We start from the raw sequence: 23,095 nt of genomic DNA on the forward strand, positions 1-23,095 counted from the left end.
TCTAATATCGATAAATTTTTCTGTATTAAGTGCAAATGTTTACCATGTAGAACTTGGAAGATTCACTTTCAGGCCACTGGCCAGATATGAAATGTGGAAACTAATACTCTCTCCAATTTTTCCTTCAATTTTTGAAGTCTTTTCACCTACCAGATTTCCCCAAGGGCATAGTTCAATCATAAAATGGAAATTTGAGGATTTAGTCACCCCAATAAATCTTAGGACTGCTTTAATAGGTGATTTAAAAGCAGTACCACTGCTCACCAAACCAAAGGAAGATTTGTTCATAGAGATGGAAGGTACCAAGGGCAGTTAGTATGCCCACTATCCCTACGTGTCCTTTGAGTGCTGGTTGGCACAGAAAACCCCATAGCAATTTACACACAGTCCAAAGTTCCTGGCACAGAAAGGGTTTATCTTCTGTGTGCTCGAATAAATCCTTTCCGATTATAAGTGTACAGTAACTGTTGAGTTGGTGATGTGACCAGGTGAGGTACTCTGGTAAATCTATAATATACTGTATACGCTGTTATTTTCGCGTACAGATATTTTCGCAGATGAGGAGGTCACAGACTTTTTTGCGAGATGTTGTTTTTGCAAATTGACACCTATGCCAATTTAAATGTACTATAACTCTAGCGTCTGGCGACATTTTTGCGTGTTGTTAAATTCGCTATCCAACTTTGATTCTCGAAATTCGCGAAAATATAACCCTCACAAAAATAAGAGCTTATACAGTATCTGGCACAGATTTCTTCCTGTGGTAGCAAAAGCAAAAGAAATGCAGTAAAGGGTTGCTATCCCACATTAAACTTTTTCTTGAAAGCAACTGATTGTAAGGTGTGTATGCAAATGATCATGACTTTTGATATCCCACCAGCATCCAAATATCAAGTGAAAACACAGATGTGATCAAAACCAGATTCTCTCTCAGGGGTTTGCCCCTGCCCCCTCTCTCACGAAAAGAGAGAAATATTAAAGTTTTAATATCTTTTAGGGGCATACAACACATCAATGGATGACAACAAATAGATAGGGAGTGACAAAATCCAATGATGAAGCATGACTAGTTATCATGCCCCCTTCAGTTGCTAGCTCTAATTGCGCTATTATACAAATGATGCACAGGATAGAGTGTGTTAGTGAAGGTGCGGCGCGCTCGAGAGTATTGACAATGGTGCGACATGCACGAGGCGCAGCCGAGTGCATGTTTGCAACCGTTGTCAATACTCGAGAGTGAGCCGCACCTTCACTAACGCCACGAAATAATCCTGTGCATCATTTGTTTTATAAAATGGGTCGAAAACTAACACCATTATTCACGTACCTTTGTGGGTCAATACCAGTCAGCTACATGTAGCACTCGCTCAAAAGTCAAGATGTCCGAAGATGTTCGTCCCAAACATTTACGCACGTCGCACTCGGAAATCCCGCACATAAGTACTGTACGTACGTATAAGAGTATACGTACGCCACGTGTTATGCACAAGAAAGGCCGCCGGCTGTTGTGGCAGCCCGAACTAGAAGTTGTTTACAGGATTGACAGCGCGTATAGTAGCGCGTGACGCACTTGTAACAGCTGATTGAGTGCGCACTGCTAGTGTAAACATTGTGACGTACGTCAGGCCCCGGCCGTGCATTTACTAAGAAATTAATGCACGCACACGTGACTCATTTCAGCGCTTCCAATTGGCTACATTCTTGAACCCATTTTATAATACAATTTAACGTTTTAATTTAGATATTGACATACTCCAGCATCACTGCTGTTTGCTTTTCTGACCTTTACTTGGTGATATACATAATGGAAATACTCTAGATATTCTGGTTTTTGTCATTATTACAATTTTACTTTGTTTCTTCAGGAGAGCTTGTCATTAAGCTTGATCTAATAGACACATACGTCTCCAAAAATTTAGTGAATGAATGGTATGCTATAGATTTTAAATTGCTGCCACGTGCTTAAGCCGTAAAATTGAGATAAGTAATGCTTACAAACGAGTGCGTAAATTGGGGACGACATAGGGTCAGCAATGTGGGGCTGACGCATTCAGTTTGTAGCAGGCGCAGGTTTGTCCCGTACTTCATCAACACCAAATTGGCAACATCTGCTAAAAGGAGCACTAGAACGTTAATGCCCCATCCAGAAGCTGTGCACTTTTATTGTGTGACGTTGGGTTGGGCAAGTGTCCTTTGCAATACCGTGGCACACTCGATCATCTCTGTACAAGCCAATTGAGTAGAATATGATTTCGGAAGTCTCCGTCATTGGCAACGGCAAGTACTTTCAAAATTGATTGGAAGGAAAAATGAAAATGAAGATCTCAGTAGATTTGATGAATGCAGGCAAGGGGTAGATGGTAGGATAAAGAGATAGACAGATAAATTTGTGGTGGAGTGATTGACAAAATTGCTACGCACATATTAGATTTTTTTTTTTTTTTACTCCAAACCTGATTAAGTTGTTACAGATATGACTTTGTTGTCATGAAGCAAAACATTTGTTTTATTAGGTCATAGAAATAATGGGATATGTATGTTAGTTTTGAAGTGAATTGGAAATAATACATTTATTCATTAAAAAAAGCTATTGATATCATGCTCTAGCTTTGGCACACTCCCCCAAAGTAGACTTTTTTTTTTCAATTGATGCAGATTTCTGTAAGTATATCTCATGTACTTTTGTTTTGCTGTTAATTGCAGGGGATGATAATTAAGTTTGATTTCATAAAATTATTTCCTACCCCTACTGGGTTTTGATTTAAAACATTGCAATGGCCAAAAATGATGCTTCAGCTATATACATTCCTGTAGCAATTTTTTCTTTTTTTGTTTTTTTTTTCTGGCGTGGCATTTTAATTCAATCACAGTCCTTTCCTTTACGAGAGCGCTTAACCACTACAAAAAGTAGGGAAAACAGGGTGGAAAAAATGCTTCTGTCGAGTGAAATGCAGAGAAAAATCAGTTATGATGAATAATTTCTGTGTCACTGACGTCAATGCCTGTCAGTTCACAGAAAGAAATGCGACGCTTTGGAGTGTTTTATGTATAGCATGAGCAGCCAAATCTGGATGAGAATTCAACCAAATTAAAATGCATGCAGTGCCTTTGTGCCTTTGTTTTCATACAGTGTAATCGATGTAAAAATCATAATCTTTAAAGTCATTTGTACATAACCACACCCCACTGTATGCAGATCAAATATGCTATTATAAAAGTCATTCCCTATTAATTATACATGTATTTGAATGGACGCAATGTGGCTATTTGTGCCTGGTACTGATGTGAGTTATCATATTAGTAGGCGGACTATCTTTCCCTTCTCACTTCCATGGATTGTGAATTTCTTTAAATTGTGAAAATAGAGTAATTGCTGGTGTGGTTTCCCCCGTTTATATGTTTATATCTACTATGCTTTTACTATCATTTCCAATGGAGTATCATTTGTTAGATCCAGAGGGCGGTACTGTTGCAAATCCCAGTATCATACAAGCTGTAAGCATGTGTGATTTTAAGGGCATGGTATGTTTTGTCGTTTATTATGTTTTTTGGGTTTTTTTGGCATTTATCATGAAGCAATGCCAGTCATATCCTAATAAGAATCTGTTTCTGTTGTTGTTTTTTGGTATTGATTTGTTGACAATACAGATGTCCACATTGTTTATGTAGAGACTTGCAGATATATCCATTGATTAATATTAACTTGCGGCAGACTTTAATAAAAGGAGAGTGTGGGTGGTAGTGGTGTATAAAATCCTATCAGTGGGATTCTACTTTATCAGCTTCTTGCAGGCTATAGGTTATCTGGCTCTCTGTTTTTCGCATTCTTTTTATTGGTTTATTTTCATATCACTACTCCATGAGAAAAAGCCGGAACTTCACGGAGAGTTCATGACCGGTTGAACCCAGAGGGTGCAAAACCATATGGCCGGGGGAAATGTGACATGTAGTCTCGGTTATTGAGACACATTTTTGTCCAGAAGATTTAACTTGAAAGTGCATGTCAAAGCCATACACATAAACTATGTACCCAGAGGAATTCTGTTTTCTAAATCAACTTGTTTTCAACTGGCTACAAACAACTAAGCAAGATACAAAACTGACATACCCCTAGGCAATGCAGAAAACCTTCAAAAAATGGAGCTATTGCAAATATGTTGCATAATATTCATGACATAGAAATTTTGTGTTTTTCTCAGACTTTTGCTTCAGTATCTAAATCTAAGACATTGCAAATTTGATTTGGTTACTGTTTTCTAGCAGACAAAAACATACTTCTTGGTTGTTTGCCTTGGTCATGCTGTCGGGAAGGTATTTTTCTTTCTAGCTATTTTTCATCTTTGTCTCTTTTATTCAATTGCCTCTTACAGTATGCCTCTGGTGGAGGCCAAGTTTAGGTGACAATTTCTTTCGAATATCATAGCAATGTCCCTCATGTTATATTTTAGCATTGCTACCGTGTTGTTTTCTTTTCATGAAAGCTGTCTCACAGTTTTTAGGAAGAATTTTTCTCAGAAGTAGGTTTGAAATGCTGAGACCACAAGGCAATTGATATTGATATAGAAACCAGATAAAATCTGTTTTGCCCACTTATTTGGCTACCAGGTGTGGCATTCTACATGTTTAGGAGCACGTCATTAGTTGGCACACCGTTGACTGAGTCAGACGTGTGAACGTGGCACATAAAGAGTTAAAGTATCTCTTCATATCTTAGTTGTGGGAGTGTTATCTTGCATCTTTATTGCACAGGTGATGCATTTATAATGTATGGGAGGATCAGAGTCAAATGCAGCCGGTTTCATTCTCACTCATTCTATCCTTGCAAATCCATATCAATAATTGAGACTTCGCTCTTCTTGAAATAACTCAGGTTTAATCCCGTAGAACAAGGACCACCTCAATGCGCCATTGACTAGTACACATTTATGTTGCTATGGTAAGGACAGAGTTTAAACAGATCCTGTCAGATCCCCCTGTGTACCCCAGTGTTATTTGTCTTGTGCTAATCGGAACTTTGATGAACGTCTCCCGGCGTTGTAATCAAGACGAATTTCAGGACCGTGTGTGTGCATGGCCTGGCTCTCATACGCCGCAGCAATGTGTGAAAGAGGAATGATGAGAGAGGGAGAGGGAGAGAGAGAGAGAGCTTGGCACATCCAGTCGCCATGGCAACATGGTCCTCTGGTTACAATACCTATGCCGCTGAACCTTCACCGCTGCGGTGTTGCTACATGCAACGACGCAGTGGTGCGGGGCAGAGCGGGTAGAGTGTTGCACAGTATCTGTATAGGTTGACATGAAGCTAGTCAGATTACCGCAATGCACGGGAGTGCAGCTGCATACATATGTGCTGTGTATACTAATTACCTAAGTGTTTACGTTGGTGATACTCTTAGTTGATGGGGGGGGGGGGGGGGAGCATGATAGGGGTTACTACATTGGCTTAGATTTCATTGAAATTTGGTTGTCAGCCATCAATTCTAGGTAGCTGTCCCCTGTGCAGAGAATTATGGTGACCTTATGCAGACTTCTAATTGCAATAGACAGTATTCGACAAATGTCTAGTATTTAAAATGTATCACTCACCTTATAGATATCGCCATTTCATCATAGGACAAAGAAAGCTCAAGAAAATCAAAGAACACTTGTATGTCCACTATGAATTCCCTGCTGCTCCAATAAGGTCATCAATAGTGTCTGTTAATAGTTCAAAAATTTGTTATGAATCATAATTTGCAAAGAAAATGCCATTAATAAAGAGTATTGATCCATATTAAAGATGGGCTACATCAATGGCTAATGCAAGGAGATTGACACCTATGCACTCAAACCATATGTCCATGTTTTCATGTGCATTTGTGATTGCATTGTGTATACCCCATGTGTGAATACAGTCCCAAGATTATGCAACATATATTCCTTTAATGCCCCACCACTTTTTGTTGAATCACTCAGCATCAATGCTGTACACAAAGCCATCACACAACATGTTATGCGAATTTAGTGTGTTCAGGTGTGCCATGGTTCAACTCTTCATTTTCATACTTCACAGTCTTTTTAGGAGGTTCTTGTCATAGTCTCCAATATCACTCATTGATTATATTCACTGATTTGTCATTTGCAAATTATGTCAGTGAATTTGTGTAGTGTCATCATTGGTATGTATAGCTCATTACCATAATCATCCTGTACTTTGTTTTACAGTGTGAATGCGTCATGAGCTAGAAATACATGTACGTTTTTGCATGACACAAACAATTGATTTAACATCCTATTTTCAGTCTGAGAATGATTCAAAAGAAATTTCAAACTCCCCTAATAAAGCAGTTTTGAGTTGCAAATATTGAAGGACAAATGTGTACCATTGAGGGCATTAGAAGTAGAAGAAGAAGAAAAAAAAACAGAACCCTTCTTAGTTGCCCGACTTGCCCAAATGGGCATTTGAGCAAATGCTGTCATACTTATAAGTAACAGACAATTGCCAATGTGCAGTTTACTTGACTTAATACTGTGATCAGCGTTCCAGTTGCCCCTAGGAGGGCATGCAAGTGAGTTGATAGAAAGTCACATCCTACCGTTGATTCAGTAGTTTTTGTTGTTTTTAATGAGTGTTTATATGCGTATGTATGTGTTTGCTCGAGTGTGTATGGGTGTCATCACATGGCAACGACACAAGCATACACTTCTCTCTTATTTTCGATTTTGAAGACCATATATTGATAAACGTGTTTAGCACTGCATATCTGTATCTTTTATGTGTCATTTGAACATCACACAGAAACTTCTGTTGAATGTGCATATGTGTGTGTTCTATCCACTTTTGCAAGCAATTGAAATACATTTTGTTTGGAACACAATAACTACGGGCTGTGGTGTTTCAACTGGTGTTAATTACATCATGGTTCTGTCCGCAGGACTGCTTTGGTTCCCTGGCGCCCAAATTATTTCATTTCAGCACCGTTGCGAGTCCTTGCCCCCTTGTGATTTACATTTGCATACCAAAATGATCAAGACTAACTTGATAACATTGTGGTTTTTGTCTGACTCTCTATCTCTTTCTATGATCTTTATTGATTCCTTCTGTCTATTTATCTTCTGTCTTTCCTTCTGTCCCTCCGTCCTCCTCATTTCCATCTTCCCAGCCTGGTGAGTTACGACGGTCACAAGCCCTTCATGTCCAAGAAAGACGTTTGGTCCCACGTCCATCAAAGTCACCTCCTTCATCGCCACAAATGGTACTTGTTTCTCCCAAAAAAATGCTAAAAAAAGAGCACCTTGGTCTTCAAAACTCTGTAGTTTTGTCTTGTCCCATTTGTTTGGTATCGTGTTTTATTTTGTTTTTCCTCTGTGAGAATGCTAGTTTTGCTTTGTTTTTTTCAGCATATACAGAGAAAATATGGTGCTTGCGGGTCGTATTGTGTATTCTGAATGTCTGATATCGTACATGTGCATGCTTTCCTTGACTCATTTACTTTCCACATGACACAAGGCATGACTCTGATACTAACAGTCCAGGAATGCTGATGGATATCATCATGATCACAAAACATTTTTTTTTTTTGTCTGGGAATGTTGAAGAAATGAAACTTTCATGTTCCACCCTAACATTTTCAAAGAAAATTCATCTATTTTAAGCTTTCAAATTTGATTGTTATCAAGTGTTTGCATTTTTATAACATACAAATATGACATGAAATCAAATATAGGTGACATTTATTCAAATCAAATCAAAATGGTAGGATTGTGAAAGAGTAATACTGAAATAGTACAGTGCAATGATAAACGCCTTCTTGCATGGTAGCAACATGCTATTTTCTGCAAACAATATTGTGATGAACTTAAAACAATCAAAACACATCAGGAAAGAATCACTCCTATGTTATACCCCAAATTGATGAAAATTATGCCATGGAAACTGAAATTGCTAAGAAGTTAAAGTACATGAATGGTGAATATTAAGAAACTGCATTTGGAATGACATTGTCCTGCATCTTGCATCACTTTTTACACTGTTTGATGCCAGTATTATGTTGGCATTCTTCTCAAACAGGTTTTCTTCTCATGTAATAATATGCAACAAAACTTTAATGTTTGGAAATTATAAGATGATCTTTCAAAGTTTACTCTTTGTAAAAAAAAGAAAGAAAGAAAAATGATTTCATTTTCAACAGCATACTGCCTAGTGATTTGATTATCACAATTTCAACACGACTGGAGCGTGCTGTGTTCAAACTTACTATGGATGAGAGATAATAGTATTACAGAAGTTGACTCTGATTGCATGTCCATACAATTTTTAGTTCAGTACTCTCCTTTGCATGAATATATATAATATATAGAGATTCTCAAATCTCTGAGGGCATTTTGTAATGCCAGACAGTTATCATTTAATTCAACAAGGGCATCAAAACTTAATCTGAATATGTCTCTTGTTACAAAACTTTAATTTTTTTTTCCTTTGGGGTTTGTAACTTTGCTTTGAGGTTGTTTTGGTTTCCTAAACCATAAAGAAGAAAATTTTTGTTGCCTGTGTTTCATGCAGGCTGATACATTTTTGTACAGGAACATCCATCACCACTCTATATCTTTGGACTGTTTTGGTTTCCTAATCTGCTTTTCACATTACACAGTGTTGATTTGAAGCTAACCTTCCATTATACAGTAAATAGCGTAGCCATTTTTGTAGTAGACAAGTTATTCAGGCATATAAATAGGAAATTTTCTGTCTTTAAAATATGTAGGCATTGCTGTGTTAACTGTTTTATTTGTATCTGACATTTTCAACCTTTCAAGTTTTCTTCCTGGTTGCTTTTACACTTCATGGTATTGATCACTAGTCAAACCCATTTATCTTCTTGTATACCCAGCACAACTATCATGTGCAACCATCACCATGAGCATATTATCTGCATTCATATTTTTCCATCATTATAACTCATCATAGAATTAGTTGACTCAAATATATGATGAGAGTAAGATTTCAACAGCAGAAAAGAATTTTTGTGCGTGCTGGAGTGTAGCAAGTTTATATATATTACAGATTGCAGGAATATTGCTGCATGGGAATCAAACTGCCACTCGGCAGGTATGGTGTGCACAGAATGCAGGGAATATACCAGGGTGTGTTCGAGATATCTGAGTTCATTCATTGATTTGTGCTCAAGAAATCAATGAACGACCATGCGTGTATATAGTCCCCGGACTCGAGTTGCATTCGCTGATACAGCGCTTTACTGGTCTGCAATGTATGAAAAATCTTAGGTTGCTAATATTTTCCCTTTCTCAACCACACTTGCAAGCTTGATGTACCTGTCTATATCACATGTTAGATAGTTCAGTGACATGTGACTCAAGGGTACTCCACTAATATGCCAATTTATCATTGCAGTGAAGTAATATATCTCTTGAGGCATCTTCATCTGTTTATGACATTGACTGAGAGATGATCCCATTCAAAGATTTGTAAGGGTAACAGGGCAGCCCGTCATTTGGTTCCATATGAACAACACTCCTATAATTATCAATTAAATTAAAAAAAAACACACACACATACACAAAATACACACACACACACACATGTGCAAGAGCTTGATAAGCTCTTGTACTTACTGGTAGCTCATTTTAGAAAAAATAAGAACCAATCAAATTAACATTATTTTATAGCTGATCTGTGATGGTATGCACAATCTTTTGCCTATCACATGTGATGCCCATGAAAATCATAAATGGGTTTACCATTGTGGAATGACAGATTTATAAATATGTGGTTATCACTAATTTTGTAATATTCTACATCATATTCATTTTCTCTTTAAACAAAAAGAAGGATATCCTGCATTTTGATTTTCCTCTCCCTTGTACACTGTTGTGATTGCATCACCATCTAAATTTGTACACATTTTACAGTCAAATTGTTTTAGATAGCCAGAAATAGATGTGACATTTTATCTGTGGTGTGTTTGTATGCCTAGGAGCAATTAGTTTGTGTCTTGAAAATGTAAAGTGTCTCAAAAATAACTTGTGATGCACTGTCCTCTACGCTTAGTCTTGTTTTCTCGAGATGTGGGAGACAACCGTGATCATACTCAGGTTGTGCTGTATTTGTGTGCATGGCCACAAAACACAGGAAGACTGCAGTATGTCATGTTAACCACAAAGTCACATCAGAAGAGAAAAGCTGTTTCAATAAGAAGGTCATCTAAGTGTCTTTTTTTGTAAATATGGCTACAGATTGGCAATGGTCTGAGCCAAATCAGATGCATATACAGTTACATAGGCAGCAAAACAGCTTCAATGTCGGTTAAAGTCATTTGAAATAGCTGTGGAGGTCTCACTTATGTATTTTGGTAGAATTATTTGCTTGTTTTATACCGCTCTCTCTCTCAAAAAAAAAAAAAGAAGGAAAAAAATAAATTGAATCATGAGATATATTATCGTCAGTTTGAGGAAGTGATTTCTGCTTCAAGGGAGGAAGCACAAAAATAAAGTGTCCTCGGTGTATTTTGAGCAGAATGGTGGGAGGGGAAAAGAAGATGTCTTTCAGACCAAGATTTAGACATCTGACATTTCAAATGAGTTGCATTGTGGGAGTGACATTACAGTCATATGATAAAGACATCAGTTTTTAGCTGCTATGACTTCCCATATTTTGTGGAGGTTGCAGCTGGGCTGTTTTTTTATTCCAATATCTGTACAATTTTGTGCTAATTTTGTGACCAAATCCTTTCACTTGCATTTAGCTGCATTCATGAATGCGTTTGTACGATTCAATTTCGCCTTGCATTTCGTCTCCAAGAATGCAGCACATGTAAAGCACAAGTACTAAAATGACTTCAGATGTTAAGTTAGACATATGAATAGTGCATGGGTCTGCCAATGTATCCGCTGTGCACACATGCTTGTACGTATGTATATTGCGTATCAAATCCCTGTTAGCCCAAGCAAGTTTTAATTCACACTAAAATAGAAATTTCCAATAGAAATGATATTGCACAAGGGCTTAGAATATATGTATATGTGTCCAGAGTGCATATAGCTTAGAATATTGCTTGCCAAACATATCCACCATTCATTTGTTTTTGTTGATATCATGAATGTATGACATTCATTCCCTGTGCATGACTTTATGGTTATAGTGCATGACTGTGCACTATAATATTCACAGTGAATGGCATACAACATCAGTTCTACGGGTCATGAATCATGTATATAATCAGATATATTCATGGATCATTTTGTATGATATGCACGACTATTCATCTATTTACTGTAACTAGATAATGGACTACTGAATGGATTTGTTCAAGTCTATGCAGTACTTTTGATGCAACATACTCGTGTTACATTTTAAAGACAATTGCATAATGTAAGAATGCTGCATGCAAATTATGTCTAGATTGTATGATTTGAAAAAGCATGGTGAAGCAGGCATACTCGTTTGCATATTCACTGTGACACTGATAACATTACGTCATACTTTTTGATATATCTATTTTTTTTTTTTTAAGTACTTTCTTTGTATGCATAAAGTGTGTGGGAGGGGGAGCTTGGAAGACATGCATCATAAAGCAAATAGAATGCTTTGTGTGTATATTGAGTTCATATGATGGTAGACTACATCACAAATTTATGTGTCATCTGCTCATATTGGTAAAGAAAATAGTGTGGCATTCCTTTGTATCATCGGGCCACTGTATGCAAACACATGTAGCTATAAAAAGGGGAAGGGAATTGTTTCGATGGAATGTTTGTATGCTTTGACGCAACACAAGAGCATGCTGTTGCAAACCACAATTATATATTGACAAAACGGGTAAAACAGAACAACCACAATAGCTCCCAAAATTACTCACCATGTGTTTACAAACAAATGATTTGGATAACTGTGTAGGACGAAGGGGGATTTTTCCTTGTTTGTACACACAATGGCAGTATTCAATTATAACATCGCAATATACCCATCCGCTTTAGCTCCTGTGGGGAAATTAGAATATGTACGATAATATCTCCATTTGTGCCCACTCGTTGCTGCAAAATATTTCAATTAGCATGATTATGCAGATTACGTGTGGACAGTGTAATGGCCGTCCAAGGTCTATTTGTACCGAAATGTACCGGGTATGACGTTAGAAATAAATAGAGATAAAATGAGTGATAGTTGTGGCCAGCAAGTTGATGTAACAGTGGGTGGGAAACAAATTGGGATTTTGAAAGGTTGCAGAGGTTTTAGAACTATCTTTGGACACCCCAAGGAGCTTCAAACTCCTTGGATACCCTCCTGTACTTGTCTTTCTGGTCACATTTTTTACTGATTGAAATTTTGTGACTTGTCAAAGAGAGCAGTCAAAAATTAAAAAGGACTGATTCAAAAACTTGTATCATCATTTTATATTCAGGCAGTATTTTTTTTTTTTTTTGCAGTATCATGAACAAGAAATCAAACAGAAAATGAAACACTGAAAACCAGTGTGCCATCATGTGAGAAGCCAGCATACATGTAAAGTTGTTTGTTTGTTTGTTTGTCTGTTTATTTGTATGTTTGTTTGTTTGTTTGTTTGTTGGGGGTTGAGATAAATGTCCTGTGGATTAAAGCATTCAAAGATTTGTTCATGTTCATTTCTTATGACTGGTATTTTTTTTTCTTTCTTTTTCTAGTCAAGAGAAAGTTTAAATGGAAAACACAAAAAAAGAGCGATGAACAAATCAGAGACCCCTGTCTACACACATAGAAGTCAAAGAATCTTAAAAACAGATACTGTTTCACAAATAACTAGATATTATGTCTTACTCATTGAATTTTACATTTATGTGCTTAGAAATTGCACTTGTTTCTGGTAGTTTGAGAGCAAAATATATCTCATCTTTGTGTTGTTCTTTCTGTTTTCTCCATTTTCAAAAGTTCTCATTGTAATGGCTACATCTCTAGGTAAAGAAATCAATCAAAAGTGTGAAGCATGTTTAAATGTTGTCTTGTTCCTCTCTGTTTTTGTTTTGCTTTTTTTATTCGCAGTGAAGTAGTTGTTGTAGTCATTTGAATCTTTGCAAATTTTTATCATTAAGACTTGTTTAGATGTATACACAAGCTCTTTATTTTTCTGTCTCTTAGACTTAGCTCATTTAGTTAGGCACAAAGTTGTATTTTTGTTGATGTGTGTCCGTCTAGAAAATGAATAATTATTAAAAAAAGAAAGAGATCTGTGGGTGTGTGATTGCAATTGTGCTTGCGTGTGTGGGCAATCACTTGTGTTTGCGATGAACTTCTGTAAAATGAAGGTTCAGCTTTTTTAAACTGCAAATTTGTGCTTGTTTCAAGTTTTGAAACTGTCAGGCTTTTGAAATTCTTTGCAGTGTGAGAAAACGTAGTGGAATTGACCCTCCACGCAAACATCCGAGGTAAGCCAAGAGTATTGCTGCTTTAAAAGGAAAATAAACTTTTGAAACAACGTTTGAAGCAAATTGCACATTCAAAAAATAGTTGATATCCTCATTGAGCTTGATCGTTCCCATTTGGTGAGCCATACATCCATTTTTGCATCATGCAAATGTGTGCATCACAACTGCTAAATCACCGTGTTTGACCAAGACTCCTGGAATAATCAAAACACCCAGCTAGAAATTCTTTTGATTATCATTCAATTCAGTTAACTTCCAAATCATTTGAAATCAATCCAAAATACCAATAAGAATGAATGAAAATTAAAAGAAAAAAAAATCTCACAAAAGTGTGTAGAATAACCCTCTTCATACTCCCAAGTTGGAATGGGTTTTAAATTTAGAATATCTGAGGCTCTATGTCTGGTTGGCCTTTTCTTCACAAATACAAATATTATTCCATTTGCACCATTTTATCTTCCCCAGGATAGTTGCCCATTTACTTTACTGAACTCAGGACCTTCAAAATGGCCTTCGTAGCCTTCAGAGTAAAGAGAGTAGGCAGTCTGGGTGCCATGAGATAGAGCTTTTGTGTGTGTTTTGTTGCCTGCCACCTGGCTCTGCTCATATTGGTTCATGCTCCAGGCATTGATTGTATGGGCCACTCTGCGAAATACAGAAGCCACAGTACATTAAAGTGCTAGACAGTCTTCTGTGCCGTGGGAATTTGTGTGTACCTTGGTATATATGTGTGTTTGTGTGTTTGCTTGATTACAGATGTTCATGTCATGTTCAGAGATTTTTTTCTTTGTTGTTTTTTTTTTTATTGCATTTTATTTTGCATTTGTATAGGTCTGTGTTCATGGTTGTTCATTTACGAACATTAATATTGCTAGGATTAGGAGATTTATTGATCAATCTGCATGTCATAACGCAGTGCGTTCTTTAGTTCTATCCCGTATAGATTATTGTAACGGGCTTCTCTCTTCCATTCCTTCAACTCAACTGGATCGTGTGCAGCGACTTCAAAATTGGGCAGCCCGATTAGTGTTTCAGGTTTCTAGGGACTACCCATCTCAGCCACTTCTGAAGTCGTTGCACTGGCTTCCTTTGAAGCAACGGATAATTTTCAAATTAGTTTTGTTTGTTTATAAAATCCTTAACGATCAAGCTCCGAAATATTTAGACGCCTGTTTGACTTTATATACACCTATTAGAAATTTGAGGTCATCTAGTGATCCGCTTCGTCTCACATACTCTGTTACTCGCACCTTAGCCGGTGATAGGACATTTACTGTGTCTGCTTCAAAGCACTGGAACAATTTACCACTTACCGTTAGACAGTCTCCATCAGTCAGTGTGTTCAAAAAAGCCTTGAAAACACATCTTTTCAGTAGCAACTAGTTCGTAGCTGTATATATAACATTTATCCAATTATACATACTGTCGTACATGTTTTGAATTGATTGTAAGCGCTTTGGGCCTTGTGGGAAAAGCGCACTATAAATAATAATAATAATAATAATAATAATAATAATAATTAAAAAAAAATGTGTGACCTCATGGCATTTCATTCATCAAGGAATGTCATCCTGTTTTTCTCTTCACATTTAAAAATGTCATGGACTGTACATCAAGTAAATTGGAAATCTACACGCAGAAAATGAAAGGAAAAATGATGTGATTGCAATTGATTTGTGGGCATTTGTTATTACTTTTATCCTGTGTCAGCTGTAAACTTATCAGGTATGGGAAGTAAATGAACTATGCCTTGTGACCTTGTGAGAGGTACAATTAGATATGATATTGATACTTGATAAGGTCAGGCTGAATCAAATATTTGCCTGTTCAAAATATCTTCATATCTCATGCTACAATGCGATGTTATTGTTAGTTGTGTGTTACTATGCTTTTTCATATTGAGCTGTGGTAGACATTTGCAATATGCAATATGCTTTCTGTATGTCTAGGCATTCTTAGTACACTGTATATAAGTCTGAGGTAGATTCTCTATGTGGCTGATCCTCTTTCAATCGTTATATTGCTACAATATTTGAGAAACAAAACATAGTAATCCCTTTTTAACACTGATTCTGTGTGCAGTGGTAATACTCCTTCTGCCAAACTTTTTGTGTACATGTATCATGTTTTGTCTTTTTTCTTTTTCAGCATCTTATTACAGGCATCATATTCTATCACTTCCATGCAACACAAAACCCATATTTTAACTTCATTAGTCATTAGCGGATCTACTTTGCACACATCTGTCACTTGTTTTTCACAATGTCCATGTCTTGTATGTGTTCATTGGTGCTGAATACGAATGCCATACTGTAAGACTCATTGTCTTTTTCTGTATAAGTCAATCATTGATGCAAGCTGATTCTATGCTTGTAGTGTTGGTGTTTTTTACTCTGCTCTGCAAGTAAGTCACAGGAATATTGCCAGAGTAACAATGATTTATATGTTGCACACCAGCCAATCCATAAAAAAAAATCTGTAGACATGTTGACATTTTTAATTGTTCTCTGTTTTAATCATGATGAAAACTGCAAAAAATTTCAACAACTTTTTGCAACAATACTGCATGGAGTATAACACATTGTTGTGTACATATACAGAAAAGTTAAACTCTTGAAAGGAAAAAAAAAATCTTTTGCTGACCTTTTCTAAGTTTACACGTCTCGAGAAATTGCAAATGCTACGAAGTGGGGATGTCAAAGAAATGGATCACCTTCATGTGATACAGATACAGTTTTGATGTATGTGCACATATCACTTACTTCATTGAAACTGATAGCTTCTGTTGCCATGGAAACCGCATCAAGTAACGAAAGATCTGCTTCCATGTCAACAAACCCATGGAGGCTAACGGATGAATAATGAGAATAATGAGATAGTTCGAAGGCTGGCCCAATTAGTTACTTACTCTGGAGGTGTGGTGGTAAGAACAAAAGACATGATCGTGATTATTTCCTAGCAGAAGGTGATTTGTTAACATTATTTCTTTGTCTATACCTGTCTTTCATTCGTTTTCCTCTCTGTCTTTCGTCATGCAGCCCGTCCAAGCGCCTGACGTCCAGTGACATAGCGAGGTAAGTATGTGCTCATTGTGCATCGTGCTCGAGAGTACAGTCTACGTGCATGTGCTGAGGAATGTAGCAAAACGTGCATTGTGATGTTTGCCAAGCCATAACATGTGTTTACATTGTTATTCTTTTTCTTTCTTCTCTGTTTGTGTATAAAGTTGAGTAAAGTCTAGATGAGTCATTACAATACAATGCATGTCTGCTGGTATCCACTCAGGCATATTTCATTTTATCAATAGAAATCATAAATATTGTACACACACCACACACACATGTGAATGTACAGACACATATGTCAGAGCAATGAGCATACAGAGATATAACGTAGAGCCATAAATCTCTTGTTTCAGGAGTTTTTTCATTTGAGTTGAAAAAAAAAAGATAAACAAGTTATTGATAAGAGAACAGAATATTTCAAATATAGGAAATCTTTCATTTGTTGATAATAAAATGATTCTGCAAGATCATTAACTATTGTAAAGATTCATACATGTTTACCTGTCATTTGATATAGGTAGAAAATGTATATGATATTTTTGTCATCCAAGAATGCAGAAGATACAGGAGGGGAAAAAATAAAAGTGGCAAATGTTTAGTGGAGATACATTACGGTATATACAATGATGCACAATTTACACTCCCACAATTGATGGGTGTTTACATGAAATACAGTAATTGCGATGTTTTGTATCATTCACATTATCAATGGTCATAGTCATTTTTAAAATCTTTTACACAAACTTTTTTTTCACTCTCTTTCTCTATCTCTGTCTCTATCTCTATTGCTGTATCTCTATCTCTATCTCCATTGCTCTGTCTCTCTATCTGCTTTGTATCTCTTCTCTATCCCTTCTCCTTCCATCTCTATCTTTTCTCTCTTGTTTCTTCCGGGATGCAGTCAGTTGTACCGGTCGTCCTCATCCCACAACCTCCCAAAGAGTGCGTTGGACGATGTCTATGGGGAGTACGCCGCCTCCGACAGTGACGTCCTGGAGCTTAGTGACAAGGTGAGGTGATGCGGTCGCCATGGTAGCGGTGTGTGATGCTCACACCAACCCTGACCTCATTTCTTTCTCTCAGGGTCAGCATGGGATAGTGCGTGGCTCAGCTGTTTCAAACAGTGATTAGACTGAATTTTTCAGGGCACTGTGGAGTAAGCCTTGCCCACACATGCATCCATTTTGTGTTGATGATGAGAGCAATGATATCAATTAATAATAATGATACTGATAATGTGAGCATTTATATTGCACCAAACAATAACCACTGTATGTCTTAAGCATATCACTCAAATTAAATGAGATGTGTATTCATCAGTATCAGTATCACATTATCACCATCTCAAAGTTTCATAGACATTGTATAGGAACAGATCAGCGACGGTGCTGACAGAGTTAAAGGGACTGTACAGTCCTGGTTGAGGTAGGGATTCATGTTTTGAGCATTCTTAAGTGAGATAATGAGAAACCTCTTATGAAATATGAAAGAGCATGTAATTTTAAGAAGGATTCAACGTTTATTTGATGAAAATTGGTTTTCAAATGACTGAGATATCCAAAACAGTGATAATGATAAAAGGCGACAGGCCACAACTTTATTAGGATCTTTGTGTTTCACCTTATTTTTGGATATCTCAGCCATTTCAAAACCGATTTTCATCAAATAAACTTTTGATACCCCTTGGAATTGCATGCTCTTTGACATCTCATAGAGTGGTTTCTGAATATCTCGCAAAACGTTGAAAGCTAAATCTTCACCTCGACCAGAACTGTACACACCCTTTAAAGCTCAGGTGTCCTTCTTTGCAACCGTGAAAATTAGATTCCTTTCATATGCTGGTATACTGTAGAGGTAGGTAATTCAGACCCTTCCTCAAAATAACAAAACTGGAAACTTCTCTATGATGGAGGGCAAAACAATACTACAGATTTCCAGTGAATTTCTCAGGACCTCAAAAAATTCCACCTGTTTTTCTTATTACAAAATAGGAGCACATTCTCAATTGATATTTGATTAGTTTTTCTCTTTTTTGAAACTCTGAAATGTATTATCATATCAAAAAAATTCATAAATGATGTTGGGAGGTATTATTCTTAAATCATGCAAGATTTTGTGATGTTTGCAAAAGCGCCATACGACCTTTAAGGAGTTTCAACCGATTGTGCATGTCAGCTGTTATGAGGGAGATAGTTGAAGAGCATTGTTTGGTCTTGGAAGTGCTGCTGTTGATTTAAAGGTGGAAGACGAAAGAACATAATATTCCCAGCAGTCTCTTGCGGAGTGTTCCTCAAATCTCTTAGGAATGTTACCACCACCCCTCCCCACTCCCACCCCCACCCCCCGCCCACACACACACACACAAACTCATTTTGTATGACCTCATAGCTTGAACAAAGACACAGCTCAGTGATATTATCATCTCCCTAAATGGGTCCGTACACTCACTCTGCACTTGTATGCAGGAGGGTCAGAAATTTGTGAGGTTACATTTTATATTGGGATGGAGGAACCCACTTTCATATCCCTGTGTGGTGCAACATTGGGCGTATCTACACATCTCACCTTTAGTTACACAATTTCAGCCTTCACATTTTCACCAAAATTGGGAGGGGATGGATGTCGGTTGAAAATTTGTGAATTTAGCCTCAAATGATGGCCTATATTTCGTGACATTGCAAAGTTGAGGTCATGGTGTCACATACGTGTATATACCTGGTGGATCCACCCATCCCAGCTGTTTCTCACCTCCCTGGATGGAGCAAAAGTGAATTCATGAGAAAGTGTAGTGACAAGATACAAATCCTCTACACTTTCTTTGCCAACATCCAGTCCTGCAATTTTGCAATTATTTGTAATAAACGTCTTTGAAGAATAAAGACTGTGGAATGTGAAAATCAGATCGGCAGGAATATGAAGAGTTGGCAGCAAACTCTTTTCTTTCTAAAGGTATTTTACTTAACAAAACCATTTTGTGCAAAGTGATATTGAAAGTATATTTGAGCCGTGCTGGATTTTATGGCAGATATATGCAACATGCATCATTGCTTGTAAATATGAAATACTTCACAGTAGAATGTTCATTCATGTTGTGCAACATGATTCCAGGCATAAACAAAGGCATACAGATACTTTGATAGTTTTACCTTATCTAATCCACATGAATTTTGACATATGCATGTACTATTAATAATAGCATGTCAGCAGTTTTTAAAATTAAGAACATGCCATAGTCATCTTACTGTGCAGAGATAGTAAAAATTGGTTGCAGTAAATTTTGACTCACACGGTATTTGTGATGATCTCAGTGATAGCTATCACAGAAAAAAACAAAATGAAAATGAGTATAGTGAACTGGAAATCACTGGTGCCAAAGACTGTTACCATGGAAACAGTCACAGACCACTTTGGCGCGATTCCCGGTAACTTCTGACCCTGGAAGGAAACCTGCCCTAACGACTGTATATTGTCTCGCTTTGTGAGCTTGATGAATTGATTATGTAATGACGGAAACAATCAATCCACTAATTGGTCCCACACTGGGAAGTGGAACATTTATTGATGTTCGCTATTAAGGTGATCAGATGAGATTCGGCCAATTACTCTACCGAGGGCAGTCTATGCTGAACATTTTATGGAATGCTGATACAATTTTTGCATTTTTCTTAACCCGTCGAGGAGAGGCTGATTTTCCTGTAGCATGCATTTCCCGTAGACGCATGCCCAAGTATTCTCGGGACTCGTCTTCAACGGGTTAATGTGTAATATTGCAAAGAGGACATCAAATTTTCCTAATTGTATGAAATATTTACCTTTTAAAATAGCAAGATATAAAGGAGTGACAGGAAGTATTACAGATATTAGCTCCTTCCCCACAATGTCCAGGCAGTTTTGTTGAAAGCAACATTCTGTTAGTGATGAAACCCACCAACCAATAACTGTTTTGATACTTCTTGATGTACATTGTCTTGTATAAAGCTATTCAAAGTATCGTCAAAATTTGCTTGTCCAGTAGAATGAAGAATTAATGATTTTCTACTCACAGTTTGGATAGAGATGTTATCAAGAAGATATTGGATATCACTCCGTCTTGCTTTATGTTTCATATCCTGGACTACCAAATATATACCATTCATCTCCACATCTCTCCCTCTCTCTCTCCCTCTATCATCTTGGTTGTCTTCTATGCAGGTGCGGGATCTTGAAACACAAATTACCTACCTTGAGGTGGACAAGAATAACATTGAGGACACGAAGGAGCAGCTCCGGAATGAAAACCAGCACCTCCACAAACAGTATGAGAAAGATATCATTTATATCTCTCTTCTCTTTCTCTCTCTCTCTCCCTCATTCAATCTTCGTTTTTCATCTTGTCAGTGGCAGAAGGCCGCATAAAAGCATCTTGTATGACATTCATACGTATGTATGGGCCATTCTTGGTTCATGTAGTTCCCCTTTTTCTTCGTCTTAAATATTCAATCCTGTTTCTTTGAAATCAATATTCTGATACTCCTGACAGCATAATACAATACTTCTCTCTTGTTCAGTTTGAGCCTCATAATACATCTTACCTTTTTCTCTTTTTTATTTACTGTGCTTCTTTTGTTCATTGTGGGGAATATCATTATTAGTAGTATGAATGTAGTATCATTATTGTTATCATTATTATCATTATTATTATTATTATTATTATTATTATCACCATCATTATCATTATTATTATTATTATTATCATTATTATTATTTTCATTATTATCATTATTATTATCATTAGTATCATTATTATTATTATTATTATTATTATTATTATTATTATTATTATTGTTATTATTATTATTATTATTATTATTATTATTATTATTATTATTATTCTAATATTATTATTATTGTAAGGTCTACTACTACAATTACTTCTTCTACCACTAAGACATCCGTCAAGCTCTAGCAAGTTTTATCATAGATAGATATATAAATAGGTAGATTGATAGACAGATAGATTGTTAGATAGATGACAAGATTTTTTATTTTCAACTTTGACCCTCAGATTTGCCCTCCTTGAGGACCAGCTAAGAGAGATGGATAGATGCATATATATATATATATATATATATATATATATATATATATATATACAGGGGAAACTCGGTATAACGAACACTGCTATAACAAGATATCGGTTATAACGAGGAAATTTTCTCGGTCCCAAATTTCCTTCCACACAAGTCTATGTAAAATGCTACTCTTATAGCGAGATCGGCTATAACGAAATAACTGCTATAACGAGATAAATTTTGTGACTTCCAAACAAAGAAAAACATAGTAAATCAAACCTGCTATAGCGAGGTAAAGCAAAATGCCTTCGGTAAAGCTTTACTTCGCCTGTGCTATCATCTTCCAAGATTGTAAAGCTTGATGCGCCAAAAACTGTCTTGTACACACATAATCATTTTTCTTCAGTGCACTCCAGCTAGCACTGCATGTTGTACGTGTGAAGTGTGTGTGTGCACGCACACTGATACATGCAGAAAATGTGCTGGAACGGCCATATGTATACATGACATCATCATGACGTTTAGCAGGTGTGAGGCAATCTGATGCTGTGATTGGCCTTCTACTTAGGGAATTCCCCGTCTTCACACACACGCCGTCATAATGTACATACAGAATGTGTCACATACACACACAGCATTGTGCAGACCATATTCAAGCTTTCCACACAACACACACCCATACGATAACCACATACCAATCCACAGACGATCTTGATACAATCGCAAGCTATATAAATTTACAAATTCAAACATCTACAATTAATAAGAAACACATTTTTGATATTGGATTTCCTTGGCGATAAACATCTTCTTACCCATAAAGGTGAGTAATTCCCTCACACACAATATCAAGTTATCAGTATTGATTGAAATATGATGGGTAGTCCCACATGTGCAAATTAATGTCTTTATTTTATGCCTTCTTTTATGCCTACTGATATAACGAGATATCGGCTATAACGAGGAAAATGACTCGGTCCCAACCATCTCGTTATATCGAGTTTCCACTGTATATATATATATATATATATATAAAGGTAGATAGATACATAGATACATAGATAGAAAGGTAGATAGATACATAGATACATAGATAGAAAGGTAGATAGATAGATAGATAGATAGATAGATGACAAGATGATTTATTTTCACCTTTGACCCTCAGAGTTGCCCTCCTTGAGGACCAGGTGAGGGAGATGGATAGGAGAAACACTGAGAACTTAGAGGAGGAGAGCAGAAAACACCAGGAGAAAATGGTGAGTCTGAAACAAGATTTCTAAAAGTACAAGGATTTTGAACAAATATTTCCATATATGCATGTTATATATTTTGTATTACATTGATTCGTTGTAATGTTTATATCTGAAAAAGAAAAACGGTGTGATATTGGAAATAGAAAGTGGAGAAATTTCAAAAAGATTTAGGATAACAGGAGACTTTTACCTTAATATGATATGTATAATATCTGTGTGCATTTTCAGTGTATGCAGAAATATTTCCTGAAGACATCAATGAGGGTTGTGGAAGAACTTGGTGATCATGTTAGAAAATTATGATTTTTGAAAGGTTTGGTTAAAGTTGTGTGCT

The 23,095-nt window shown here is 36.6% G+C and overlaps 1 protein-coding gene across 1 annotated transcript in view; it reads left to right on the forward strand.

The window, feature by feature from the left end:
* LOC139738608 (rab11 family-interacting protein 4-like) overlaps positions 1-23,095 on the forward strand; it is a 74,560-nt gene that overhangs the window by 45,625 nt on the left and 5,840 nt on the right. Inside the window, exons 6-10 of the mRNA XM_071649224.1 lie at positions 7,143-7,235; positions 16,431-16,466; positions 17,359-17,467; positions 20,649-20,752; positions 22,674-22,764. Of these exons, the coding sequence (XP_071505325.1) occupies positions 7,143-7,235; positions 16,431-16,466; positions 17,359-17,467; positions 20,649-20,752; positions 22,674-22,764 (433 nt within the window). The remainder of the gene's footprint in view (positions 1-7,142; positions 7,236-16,430; positions 16,467-17,358; positions 17,468-20,648; positions 20,753-22,673; positions 22,765-23,095) is intronic.

The sequence above is a fragment of the Diadema antillarum genome, unplaced genomic scaffold, assembly GCF_040938485.1.
Source record: "Diadema antillarum isolate AM-2024a unplaced genomic scaffold, OU_Dant_1.0 seq00000759_RagTag, whole genome shotgun sequence".
In the NCBI taxonomy this organism is placed as follows: Eukaryota; Metazoa; Echinodermata; class Echinoidea; order Diadematoida; family Diadematidae; genus Diadema; species Diadema antillarum.